At 34.0% G+C, this 13760-nt stretch overlaps 2 protein-coding genes across 3 annotated transcripts in view; one reads left to right on the forward strand and one right to left on the reverse strand.

Annotated features, from left to right (window-relative positions):
- The window catches only part of LOC122521157 (epidermal growth factor receptor), a 110192-nt gene that overhangs the window by 37244 nt on the left and 59188 nt on the right, over window positions 1-13760 (forward strand). The window lies entirely within an intron of this gene.
- LOC122521168 (defensin-1-like) lies at window positions 1961-4735 on the reverse strand. Of its 2 annotated transcripts, none has more exons than XM_043641676.1 (3): window positions 4639-4735; window positions 2423-2612; window positions 1961-2126 (listed from the first exon to the last, which is right to left on the reverse strand). In XM_043641676.1, the coding sequence occupies exons 1-3, from the start codon at window positions 4718-4720 to the stop codon at window positions 2087-2089; spliced, it is 312 nt and encodes a 103-aa protein (XP_043497611.1). In that variant the 5' UTR covers window positions 4721-4735; the 3' UTR covers window positions 1961-2086. The 2 variants fall into 2 exon arrangements, with proteins under 2 accessions (XP_043497611.1, XP_043497604.1); XM_043641669.1 differs by lacking the exon at window positions 4639-4735 and adding an exon at window positions 2706-2855.

A 13760-nucleotide genomic window follows, 5' to 3' on the forward strand; every position in this document is an offset into this window, starting at 1 on the left:
CTTACAACGCCCACTGATTTCGAGTAAAATGTCACAATCGGCGTGACAAATCAGATTTCGTATTTTTAATCGAACGAATAGTAATCGATTAAAAATATTACGCTTTTTTATAATCGTATACTTTCGTATAAAGATTATTATAAGTGTAGTCGGCTCGTGTAAACGAAATCAATTAAACGAATAAACCTCGATGACGGACGACGCGAACAGAAAATCAATAGTAAATCCGTTTTCGTCGAAAGTTAAAAGTTTGAGAGGAAATTGTAGAATCGGAGGATTCGTACCGTGTACGATCTGTGTACGATCTCGCGAGTGGAATCGCGAACCGAGAAGGACATGCGGGCAATCGATAAGGACCTTCTCCGTCCCGAGCGTGACCACAAATCAATGCGGACGTGGACCTTAGCGGTGGGCACGGAGGGGGGGAGAGGGGAAGGGAAGGGCCGTCGCTAAGGTAAGGGGCCATTAAAGCGCGTTCTCCATAAAATATTTTATCCGGTTTGCGGATCGATTTGAAATCCGTAGAGCTCCTCCTTTCTCTCTCTCTCTCTCTCTTTCTCTTGTACCCCTCGGGGCCCAATGGGCCGCCTTTTTCGGTGCACCAAATTCATAAATAATGGCTAAAGACCGGCCCTCCATCGTGTATCACAGCCTGAATTTGTAGTCTTTAGACCTTTTAAGGTTTTTGCCGAACAAACGTGCTCTCCTCGCCCGGTTCCCGCTTTTTCCTCACTTTTCTCTCTCTCTCTCTTTCTCTCTCTCTCTTTCTTTATTCGATGTTCTAGTATTCGTGCGACTATCGAGCTAATAACTTTTTAGAATAAGAATACCAAAGGAGAGTAAACCTTCTGCGAAATGTTCGCAACAAACCCACCAAAACCAAAACTATCAAACGATTACTTTATTTTCTTGAAAATTATTTATATAATCAAATATAAACGAAAAATGTAATCATTGTATTTTTGACTAAGAAATAAAGCGGTAACATAAGCGGACGAAGTATACCAGAAATTGAAGTCAGCATCGTAATGATAAGGATTGTTGATTTCTCGCGCACCGGAGAAACCAAAGAAGAATTCGTTAACATTCCAATCGCGATGCACTTCGCGGTGAATCCCAGCAAGCTTATGCTAGTTGCACGTATGTGTATACTTATTTCTTCGTCTATGCGTTTACTGACTCCTTTTCCTCGGCTCCCGGTGTACAAACAGTTCTCCTTTCTTATTTCTTGAAAAAGATAGAAAGAGGAGGAGAGATTGAAGAGAAAAAGATAGCATGTAACAGGTAGCTCGGACAGATAACGGTAGTGACGACTGACAACGCTGACGGAACATTTCTTTCCTTTCGTCTACTCTTCTCTTCTCTTCTCTTCTCTACTCTGCTCGAGCACCTTTCTTTCATCTTCTTCTTTTTCATCTACCTTACAATCACAATCCAGGTAGAAAATGTATATTCTATTAGAAGCGTTTCCTCGTATACAGATAAACGATCATAGTGACACCGATAATCTTATTTTCTTTTCATATTTTTCTCGAAACTAGATTTAAAAAGCAAACAAAATGTCTCCGTCGTTCTGTCAACTTGTTGATTCATACAATACTGCTGTTTTGGATTAATAGTCACGTTATTTGATTTTATTTTTCTTTCACTGATTCAAATTCATAATTTTCATCAACCGGTGGACGATTTGGTTCATCTATTTTCCTATCTTATTTTTTGGTAAATGGGATTTCGAGTATAAGAAAGGGGAAATAAAAGAAAATAGAAAGAGTTAAAAGTTGGTTAGGCCTATGGTACAAGCTCGAACGTCTGACCAACCATTTTTGGACAGCCTTGGCGCAGCAGTTATGATCTATCTCGATTTCTATACGAGAATCTCAAATATCTCGTATTTTTCTATATTTTAATAGTTAATATACAAGTTTCTTCTTTCATTTTCGTCAATTTAATTTAAAAAACCTTTTTATCGAAAAAACTGTTTTATTATATCGTACGTACAAATGTTTATAAAGGTATAAGAAAGAGTATATAATTTTTATAATAAGTAATACAAATTTCGTTAATAATGATCCTTATTTCGTTGTCACTAACCGAAACGTTTGTTGAATAAATCTTTGATAGAATCTCTGAAAAAAAAAAAAAGATCTAATATGAACAATTGCGAATATACAATTTGTAATAATTACATTTTGCAAATAATTCGTGTTAAAAACAGTGTATATTATACTTGTATAGATCTAACTATGATCGTTCAGCAAAGAACTCGTATCTCACATGTGGATTATTAAAATGATCGCATCAGGATGTAAATGATGCATAGTGTTAAGAAAGAAAACAATGAAACGGTGACATATAATGGCTTAATATACTCTTACGTATCGAACGTTAAACATGTTAATAAGCAAAATAATAGATAACTTACTGTCGACAGACGCAAACACCGCTGCCATTACAATGTCCACCTGCTTTACCCATACTCAAACAATTAGCAGCACATGCGGTATCACCAACGAAACCGCCAGCAGATAAAAGGTCACAGGTCACTCTTCTTTGTCTAGTAGCACGTTCTTCCAATGGCTCTTCTGCGATCTCCTCCAATGGTTCAAACTCACCTAATTCGCGAATGAGAGAAACGTTCGATCATTTGTTTATTTTTTCATCGACGAACAATTTTCTTTGTAAAATTTTTATCATTCTTTACTCACCAGCCGATGATAATTCATACGGTGCAGCGGAAATAACCGTTGCAATAACCAGCACGAGAGACACGAGAACGTAAATCTTCATTTTCGAACAAGAGAGATTTCGATTACTAACAGATCGATACTCGACGATTACTGTAATGATACTTAACCATTTACTCAATTTTACTCTCATTATATAGGCAAATTCATGTGAATACCCGATTATTTTTACGAGGAAGTTTGCGGATTTTCCAACGTTTTGTGATAAAGTATTCCCCGCTCGTATTGACATTGTATTTATAAACAGCTCATATTTCATATGACAGGAGGAAAAATTATTAATCAAAACATTCGATATATTCAATATAAAGTGATAATTTCGCGCATATAGTATATATATATATATATATAAAGATTAAATGAAAAATATTTGTCTAATCATTAGCAAACTCATTAATAATCAACAATTACATAACGAAAGTGAAGCAATAGCTTTCGCATCAATGTTCATCAACGTCCTTGAACTTTGTATCATTTTCGATTATTAGCAGTTCAAACGGAGAATTCTCTTCTTACTTTATTTTTCTTCGTTTCTCCCAGCGGGGGTGGAGAGGATGGGGGATCCCCGTAAGAACATCTTTTTACTCTGATCGATACATTCGCAATTAGTTAGACCATCGCATTCGCGCGTCGTAGTTCGATTTTTTGTCGTAACTTTCGTGTGTGTGTGTTTGGACAGATGAGGTTCCAATGGTTCTGTACAAAAAAAAAAAGAGAAAAAAAATGTATATAAAAAAGATAAAAAGAATGTTAGCATCGAAGAACCGAAGGATCCATTAGCGAAAAGGGATAGCAAGGACGCGGAACGAGGCACTGACCAAAATGAGTCTGTCGGAATATTTTACTTTCGAGGAGCTGATAAAATGACCGCGGCCGGAGGTCTTTAAGAAGCTCGATTACTCGATTTGGTTCATCTATCTTCCTATCTTATTTTTTGGAAATGGGATTTCGAGTATAAGAGAGGGGAAGAAAAAGAAAGTAGAAAGAGTAAGGTATGTAAGATCTATGATACAAGCTCGAACGTCTGACCAACCATTCTTGGACAGCTTTGGCGCAATGTATGATGTATCTCGATTTCTATACGAGAATCTCAAATATCTCGTATTTTTCTATATTTTAATAGTTAATATACAAGTTTCTTCTTTCATTTTCGTCAATTTAATTTAAAAAACCTTTTTATCGAAAAAACTGTTTTATTATATCGTACATACAAATGTTTTTAAAGGTATAAGAAAGAGTATATAATTTTTATAATAAGTAATACAAATTTCGTTAATAATGATCCTTATTTCGTTGTCGTTAACCGAAACGTTTGTTGAATAAATCTTTGATAGAATCTCTGAAAAAAAAAAAGATTTAATATGAACAATTGCGAATATACAATTTGTAATAATTACATTTTACAAATAATTCGTGTTAAAAACAGTGTATATTATACTTGTATAAATCTAACCATGATGGTTCACCAATGAACTTGTATCTCCCATGTGGATTATTAAAATGATCGAATCAGGATGTAAATGATGCTTAGTGTTAAGAAAGAAAACAATGAAACGGTGACATATAATGGCTTAATATACTCTTACATATTGAACGTTAAACATGTTAATAAGCAAAATAATACATACCTTACTCTTCACAGGTGCATTCACCGTTTCCATCACAATGTCCACCTGGTTTACCCACCAACAAACAAGTACCACTACATATAAGATCTCTAATGCCACCGAGTAAAGGTGTATAGAGGCAGATTGCTCTTTTTTGTCTAGTAGCACGTTCTTCCAATGGCTCTTTTACGATTTTTTCGAGTGGTTCTAACCCACCTAATTTGCGAATAAGAGAAACGTTCGATCATTTGTTTTGTTTTCATCGACGAACAATTTTCTTTACTCACCAGCCGATGATAATTCATACGGTGCAGCGGAAATAACCGTTGCAATAACCAGCACGAGAAACACGAGAACTAAAATCTTCATTTTTTAAGAAGAGAAATTTCGATTACTAGCAGTTCGGTACTCGACGATTACTATAACGATACTTACCCGAATTTGCGCTCATTATATAGGCAAAATCACGTGAATATCTGGTGATATCACTGATTTATTCAGTTTGTGGATTTTTGATAATCGCTTGTAACAGAACGCAAGCGTACAAACGTTTTGTGGTAAAAAAATTCGTATTATCAATGTTTTTATAAAGAGTTCATTTCTCATTTGACACAAAAAAAAATATATTAAGTGTGAGATAATGTTATGATAAAAAATTTGGATGCTACACAAATTTTGATGCTTTTGGGTATATCCCAGAAATTAATGACGCATTTTAAAGGTCCTTATCGAGTCGATAGAGTATTAAGAAACGATCGCTACGTTGTAAAACGTTCTTTCCTTCCTATCTTATTTTTTGGAAATGGGATTTCTAGTATAAGAGAGGGGAAAAAAAATAGAATAAAAAGAGTTAAGTCCGCAAGGCTTATGGTATAAGCTCGAACGTCTGACCAACCATTCTTGGACAACCTTGGCGCAGCAGTTATGATGTTCTTGTTATTAATTTGTTTTGCGCGCTACCCGCAACACGTCGTGCGGAAACCAGTTTCTCAAGAGACGTATAGGATTACAGTGCTCTTGTGCGCGCACGAGCGCACACTATACGATCCTAACATAAGAGAGAGAGAGAGAGGGAAAGACCAAACAGCTTTCGAACGAACAAAACGTCACGATGCCACGACGAAAGCTCTCTCGTCGTACTTAAAATGATCTGAAACTTTCCTTTATCGCTTTTCAATCTACCAACCAGTTTTTTGGAGATTTTCAACTAGACCGATTCTCGAAGAAAAAGACAAAGCAAACTACGAGTTCATTTGGGACCTTCGATCTTAAAAATATTTCATATTCGTTCGAATATATGGAAGATATTTTTATGAAACGTTAAAATAGTATTAGGGTTAATTAAAAAGTTCGTGCATTTTTTAAATTAATATTTTCCAAAGTTAATTTTACAAAAGCAATCCGTTGTGAAGTTTTTAAGACAATAAACCCACGAACTTTTGCTTCACCCTAATAATAAAAAAAGGAAATGATTTATCCAATCATTACTGTTTGATATAATTAATTAAACATATAGAATAATTATAAAATATAACAAGTCATTTTATTAATTTAATATTAGCAAGCAAACGTGAGTCACACATATCGTTTCGTTGTTCAGTCTTACGTCAGACGCAAATCAACGATAGAAGAAACAAATGACGCGTTGTAACGACGAGGTAATACACCGTACGCTTTCCGACTATCGATATATCGCTACTGGGTCACGTAAGCCTTGGTAATACTGTATTATATCCGTATACATGTATATACCCTAACTCTTTATTTATGTTCTCCTCTTTCGATTGGTCTCAAAGTACAAGAAAACTTACGTGTGGGTTACACGTTCAAAACGTTCGAAAGAAAACGTTAAAAGTAAATCTAAATCTTTCGGTTAAGTCATGCTACTTGATATCACAGGGTGAGTACATATTTCGATCTATTTGACGTAACTAATACTAAATCTATCACTCGCGGTCAAACTACCGCGTCTGGTAGTTTGTAAGAGTCCTGTAATTTGTACAAAATGCGCTGGAAACGCATCACATTTATATTATTTATATTTCCAAGTAAAAGAAAATATATTATATTCGCAATATTCAATTGACTAAAATCTTGTTGCTATGTTAAATTATACGCATATTATATTATATAAATTAGTGTTATCTACGAAGAGTGTTGTTAACTTCGGTGAAGCAAATTAATCTTTAAGAAAGCCACGAAGGATATCCGTTTAAAAATATATATTACATTCAGAAAATATATATTTACAGTTTGTATGTAATATAAATTACAGCATTTCCATGACTTCGAATCACATTGATCGTTGCAATGGAAGCAACAATGCTTGATTATTGGCAAAAGATATTCGAACCAATGGAATTTTAATTAACAAAAACGCGGGCAACTCTCATTAAAAATTTCTTTCGCGTCATCTCGCGTTCGTAACATCGATCTTATCTCTCTTCCATCTTTCTCAATCGATGTAGATCAGATTTATATCGCATGTTTTAACGGTAGTTATCGAGAACGGACATCGATTTTCTTGACATCCGTCAAGATTCGTATGTAAAAAAAAATAATCGTATGTTTTAACTTGTGTATTTGAAAAAAAAAAGAAAAAACGACGAATAAGACGGACGAGGGAAAATAATGAACATGATCCTTGCTTTTCTGGACAATGGCTGAGTCATCCGATATTTTATACTTGGCTCGAATGTTAACCAATGAACTCTTTGCTATCGCGATCGAGAAAGATACATTTCGTGAATGTATCGAGTTCGCTAATTATCCTTGCTCGATAATAATCGAGTTAATAATACAAGCAAAATGATTGATAATGAACGGTACAATTATTATTTTTTTATATCTATTGGAAAGATAAGATTATTCAAAATCATTCTAATTAAGAAAATAAGAATAATTTTCAAAGCTCGATGAATTAAGCAAGTATTGATCGGAAGAGCTGAATAATTTACACACACATTGAAATAAATATATATATTATATATAAATTCTAAGAAATTTCGAAACAACACATTATACAAATCAGTTATTACCGACACCTCGTACTTGGTGGTTTCGAGAAGCGAATTATCCGTTCGTCGCGGGAGTATGAAAGAAGAAGTAGAAAAAATAAACAAAAAAAAAAAAAAAAAAAACAGAAAGAAACCGTCGAACGCGTTGAATGAATGAAGTTCTTGAAAAAGGGACGGTGACACCGTTCGCTTTCTTGCTTGCTTGCTTGCTTGCTTGCGACGGTCTTCGACGAGTTCTTCCGCGAAAGAAGAAAAGAAAGAAAAAGAGGAAGAAGAAGCGGTTAGCATTCGAAATTAATACCCTCACGACTAAACGGTGGGAGAGAGAAAGAGAGAGAGAGAGAAAACAAGAAAAAGAAAGAAAGAAAGAAAGAAAGAAAGAAACTGAAGAGAGAAAGAGAAAAGGGGGCGGGAAGAGGAGGAGGAGGAGGAGGAGGGGGGGTGAGGAAGCTAGAAAGGGAGACAAGAATACGGTTGTGCGTGCCACCCGGAACGAAGCGTTCTCAGGACGTCGTATTTGCATGCAACATGACGGCAGAATGCGGTACCATTCGTCGCTCGACACCGATTCCCTTTCTTATTCCTCTTCTTCTTCTTCTTCTTCTTCTTCTACTATTTCTCTTTTTATCGTATACTCAAAGATTTCTTCCCTACCTTTCCTCTCAGCCTCTTCCCCCCCTCCCCCACCCTGTTATTTATTCTCTTTCAAAGTAATTTTCGTTCCAGACGAGTTTGTCGATATGAACGAACGAACGAACGAACACCACCTCTTGTGCTAACCGTGTTGACAAGTGAAAAGAATAAGAGATTCATAGAACACGGCTTTGTTAATTATTCTAATTAGAGTCAAGCCGACGTGACCATGCCAACGTTACTATAGAAAATAGTATTGAAAAAAATATGAAGAAAAGAAAAAAAGAAAATAAAACAACGACCTAAGCGGAGAAAATATTTTCCATTGGTAAGCTACGAGTTAAGGTTAACCAAAAATGGTTTTTGCACAACGGGGCATTGATAATAACGTTAAAGAGATGATTCGATAGGTCAGTTAGTTTTAAAGGATTTCCTTAAGGGTTGTATCAAAAAAGGGAGAGATAATACTTGATGGCAGAGATCTTAGGAGATATCTTCGATATGTCTAATTATTTTCGTTGCGAGAACCAAAAGGTTGGAGGTAGATGCGTATACCTGGTGTGGTTCTGCTATCGGAGAAGAAGAAGAAGAAGAAGAAGAAAAATGAGTAAAAAAGGAGGAAAAGGAGGAGAAGGAAAAAGAACTTTAAAAAGAAGAGAAGCATTATGGCGAGTGCGACGATCCAACCGCGATAACTTTAACGCACGTGGAATGTCGAGCTCGCCGAGTAGGCAATTATAACTCCACGTCTCGATCTCCAAGCTGAGTGCACTTTACGAGAAGCTAAAAAGAAAAAAAACAAAGAGAGAAAGAAAATAAATGAGAAGAGAAGAAGAATTGTGGAAAAGGAAAAAGCTTCGATACTCTTGACGAAAAAAAAAAAAGGGAAAGGTGCACCACTCGGTGGTGGTGGTACTTTCTTAACGATTAAAGGTCGTCAACCGGTCCTTCTTGATATCAAAGCAAAATATATTCTCTAAAATAATAAGAAAGATTCTTCCTCGAGAATTAATCGATTACTGAATATGTAATTATTCTTACATGTATCTTTCGTATTATGATTTCTATACGAGAATCTCAAATATCTCGTATTTTTCTATGATATTTTAATAGTAGATGTACAAATTCCTTTTTTCGTTTTCGTCAATTTAATTAAGAGAAACTATTTTATCGAAACAACTGTTTTATTATATTATACGTACAAATGTTTTATAAGGTATTTAAAAGGAGTATAGAATTTTTATAATAAATAATACAATATTACTTAATACAATTAAGTAATAATACAAATACATTAATAATGATCTTCATTTCGTTGTCGTTAATCGAAAATTTCCTTCACGAAATCATCGAGACTATTACTGAAAAAAAAGATCTAATATCAACAATTGCGAATATACAATGATTAATAATTACATTTTGCAAATTATTTGTGTTAAAAACAGTGTATATTATACTTGTATAAATCTAACAATGATCGCTCACCAATGAACTCGTATCTCACATGTGGAACAGAACGCAGGCGTACAAACGTTTTGTGGTAAGCAATTCGTATTATCAATGTTTTTATAAGGATTTCATTTTTTATTTGATACAAGAAAAAATATACCAAACGGGCGATAATGTTATGATAAAAAATTTGGATGCTACATCAGGAATTTGTCAGAAATTGATGACGCATTTCGAAGGTCCTTCCATTTCAAAGGTCAAGTCCATGGAGGAAAAGTAACAAGAAACGATTGCTTAGTCAAAATGTTGTCGAAGGTCTTACGATAATACAAACGTATCTTGGGTTCACGAGAAGAATCGAACATGCGACCGTGAGTACACGCTTACAAAAAAAGTTTAAGAACTTTATTTTTTTAATCTTAGAAATGTGCGAGTTGGGAGACCGAACTTGTCAGAATGGCCGAATTGTAAGGAATATTTTAAGAATTGATATTAGTTTATAGTAGTTATAGGATAATCTAATCTTTGTTTATATAAGATAGATGAAAGATTTATATACTTTTTCCTCAAAATTTCCGATTATTAGTAGTTCAAACCCAGAATTATCTTCTTACTTTATTTTTTTTGGTTTTCCCAGCGGGAGTGAAGAAGATAGGGAATTCCTATAAGAACTTTTTTTGCTCTACTCGATACATTCGCAATTTGTTGGACCTTCGTATTTGCGCGTCGTAGTTCGATTTTTTGTCGTAACTTTCGTGTGTGTGTGTGTTTGAATAGATGAGGTTCCAATGGTTCTGTACATAAAAAAAGAGAAAAAAAAATGTATATGAAAAAAATAAAAAAAGAGTATTCGCATCGAAGAACCGAAGGATCCATTAGCGAAAAGAGATAGCAAGGACGCGGAACGAGGCACTGACCGAAATGAGCCTGTCGGAATATTTTTCACTCGAGGAGCCGATAAAATGACCGCTGCCGGAGGTCTTTGAGAAGCTCGATTACCGTTAACGTCCTTCACGAGGTACCGGATTTACCTTCTCAAAACTATTTTGTTCTAGAAAAATCTGTTTTCCAATGTTTCGTCCAAATCGTTCGTTTATACGAACGAAAGTACTGCGTACGGTAACAAAATTGTAAGCATCTAATATTCCAATAATGATGAACAAATCACTATTATATATTATACAATATATGTGTTTTTTCAATTTGTTCTTTTATTGTTTATTCTAAAATCATACTAACATAAAACTATACTTTTACTTATTATAAGATTGTATTTTTATAAAATCACATTAAACACATTATTTGATATATTTTTATTTATAAAATTTATTTACTTTTACTTTCTCTGTCATTTATTTTTTGTTGACTTTCTTTCAACTAACTTTTCTTTGTATTTTTGTACAGGTAAGTTCACTCGGTCTACCTCGATTGGCCCTGTTCTGACCTCAAGAAAGGATAATCCACCAGACTCGACAGATAATCATCAAAGTGTTTGTTAGCACAGTCAAAAGTTGTCGGGTAAAAAAAATAATACTGACCGTTAACATAGTAGGAGTGATGGTGGTGGGCCTGTTTCTGTTTGTGACTACAGGGCCGCAGCATAAACTGAACGTCGTAAAGTTGTAAACCAACTAGCCAAGGAACAACCACCAGTCCCCTTTCCTTTCCTCTTTCCTTTGATTACATAGAACAAACTTGCTTTGGAGAGATTGATAGATCAACAGAAGGATACTCACGTCACCTGCGTAATTTACTCGACGTACTTTCTTCGAACTGGAGCTTCTTATCTTACTTTTCCATCCGATAAGCGTACGAAGATATCCTATTTCTCTACTTTTCTCTTCCTAAGTCGTATTTCTAGCTCGTTAACTGTTTCTCTCTGGATGCAAAGAGAATTTATTTTCTTAACTAACATAAGGTAGTGGTGAAAAGAAAGAATAAAAAAAAGAGTCGCGAATGAACATTATTGTTAACGAAACAAAAATAAATTATCTTTTAATAATAAAAACAATAACGAATAAAAAACAAAATTAATCAATTATTTTTGCATAATATTAAAACTATTTTAATCCCTTATTCTCCGAATACAAATGGAAATTTACTTTCTATACCGAATGATAAAAAAAGGTGCGAATAGTAAAGAATGATTAATATTACTAATAAATGTAGAATAATAAATGAATTCTTTTTTTTGGGCCTATCAGCCGCGGGCGACGCTAAAATTACGTTTCATTAATTCTATTAATTTTAACAAGCCGCGCGCTATTATCGCGTCAATTGAACTTTTACAGTATTCTATCAACGAAAAACTTTATTTCTTCATCCAATCAATTATTATTATTGTTCGGATATAGAGAAACGTTGTTTCACTAATTATTCTTCTAAGAAAAATTTGTCTTCTTTCTAAATAATATTGCTTCAAATAAATGCGTATAATAAATCTGTACAAAGTTATAAATGTTATACGCGATTTTTTGTAAAATTCTTTTACGGCTGAAAGGCTAATTTTAATAACGGCATAATGAATAGATAAAGAATAAAATTGTTATTTATAACTAATCTAACTTTATTTATCGTACAAATTTACGCAATGGTAATATACCCACCGTATATTATATATACTTGTGCATCAACGAATAATTTTTCTTTTTTAACTGATACAAAATCGTTCTTAATAAAAAAAAAAAAACAAAAAAACAAAAAAAGGAAAGGATAGAAGAGTAGATATCCTTTCTTCTTTGAGTCGAGTATTTTTTTGAAACACAACAAGCCAATAGATTTGCCGTCGAGATAAGCGCCACTACGAAAGCAGAGCTGACAAGACTCGTCTCGGAGTCGCGTTTTACAAGTTGTTTTACAAGCGAAGGGTACAACGCCACATGCTGTGAACGGCAGGACCTTCCTCTTTTCGTTACCCTTCCGAATACCGCTTTCTTTTATCCTAAAATCGAAAGAATCGAAGGTCGAAGCTTCTCTCTCACGTTTTATACAGTAAATATCGTTTTTTCTTTCGTATTTGGAGATTTTTGCTTCATCGTTTTCTACCATCCTCCCTCCTCCTATCGATATAATCTCCTTACTTTCTAGTTGCATAAACGAACTTTTCTTCAAATTGCTGCTTCGCCAATAAAAAAATGTATTAATATGTTATATAAGTATATATACGTTTATATGTATTATATATACTGTATAATGGTAAATGCATTACAATTATATACCAACGTAGTCCTGCCGAGATTAACGGTGTCTATGGGTTAACTGGCGCCAAGTATCGTAACTGGTAAGACTAGATTTTCCAGTAGTATCAAAGATTATATATAATGTACATAGGTATATCGGGATCGCGTGTCTAAATAATTTTCTTTCATTAAATCATTTTGCATTTCTTTTTTTCTCGTCTTACAATCTTTCCTAAATGTCACGTTAATAAAATATATTCATCGTTTTCTCGCATTACAAAACCTCTTATCACGACCTTTTCGTAAAGAAGAGAGATTACTATGGATTATAACAATGCGAGATAAGACTCAAATAATTGTAGAATAATTTTGCGTTATAAAAATAGCTTATCTATTTCTTTTACTGTTGTTTACAAAATGTCAATGAAGTAAGATATCGTATTCTTACATAATAAAATATATTATGATATTATATCATAGTTTATGTAATATAGGATAGATAGGCAAAAGTTGACTCATTTATCGAAATTTCGTAAGAAATTGATTTATAGCACACAAGTCGTATATATAAGTATATTAATTATTTATTTACAGATTTATAATCACTTATTCCAATGCTCACCAACAAGACAAAGTGTTACATCTCATGAAAATAATCATTTATGTTTCTATATATCCGCTGTTCTCGGACAAAAAAAAAAAAGAAAATGAATTATATTTAATAACGTCGCATGCAAATAGGTCGTTAATTTAGCGACAGTGGGAAGCACGATAATTACGTTCCCAATTTTTTTTTTTTTAGTAGAGTTTGTCATTTATATTATATACCAATCAAATAAATAAAGTATTATATACATATATATATTTTCAAGGATCTTTGGTTTTTTCGAGTCGGCCTATTTTTCTTTTTTCCATGAAGGTTCTCTTTTGCCAGTTCTCCTCTTCTCTCGAGTCTTTCTTAGATCTTAGAAAGAAGAATAGAGCTCGGTGATCCTCCGGCACAACCTTCCAGTATCCTCTTCCTTCCCTTTTAGTTCCTCCTATCCTTTCCATCGCCGAATTCTTTTGTTTCCCGACGTAGAACCCCAGTCGAGATCCTATCTGACATAAATAATTATCCTGGACCAAAGC

Source organism: Polistes fuscatus, unplaced genomic scaffold (genome assembly GCF_010416935.1).
Source record: "Polistes fuscatus isolate 324 unplaced genomic scaffold, CU_Pfus_HIC Scaffold1, whole genome shotgun sequence".
In the NCBI taxonomy this organism is placed as follows: Eukaryota; Metazoa; Arthropoda; class Insecta; order Hymenoptera; family Vespidae; genus Polistes; species Polistes fuscatus.

What these genes read in the sequence shown, in the direction of transcription:
- LOC122521168 (XM_043641676.1), bottom strand. Translation starts at nt 4,720, where the DNA reads ATGAAGATTTTAGTTCTCGTGTTTCTCGTGCTGGTTATTGCAACGGTT. An exon ending in GTATGAATTATCATCGGCTG is followed by an intron (nt 2,613 to 4,638) that starts GTGAGTAAAGAA and finishes TTCGCGAATTAG; the next exon opens with GTGAGTTTGAACCATTGGAG. An exon ending in GGTGTTTGCGTCTGTCGACA is followed by an intron (nt 2,127 to 2,422) that starts GTAAGTTATCTA and finishes TTTTTTTTTCAG; the next exon opens with AGATTCTATCAAAGATTTAT.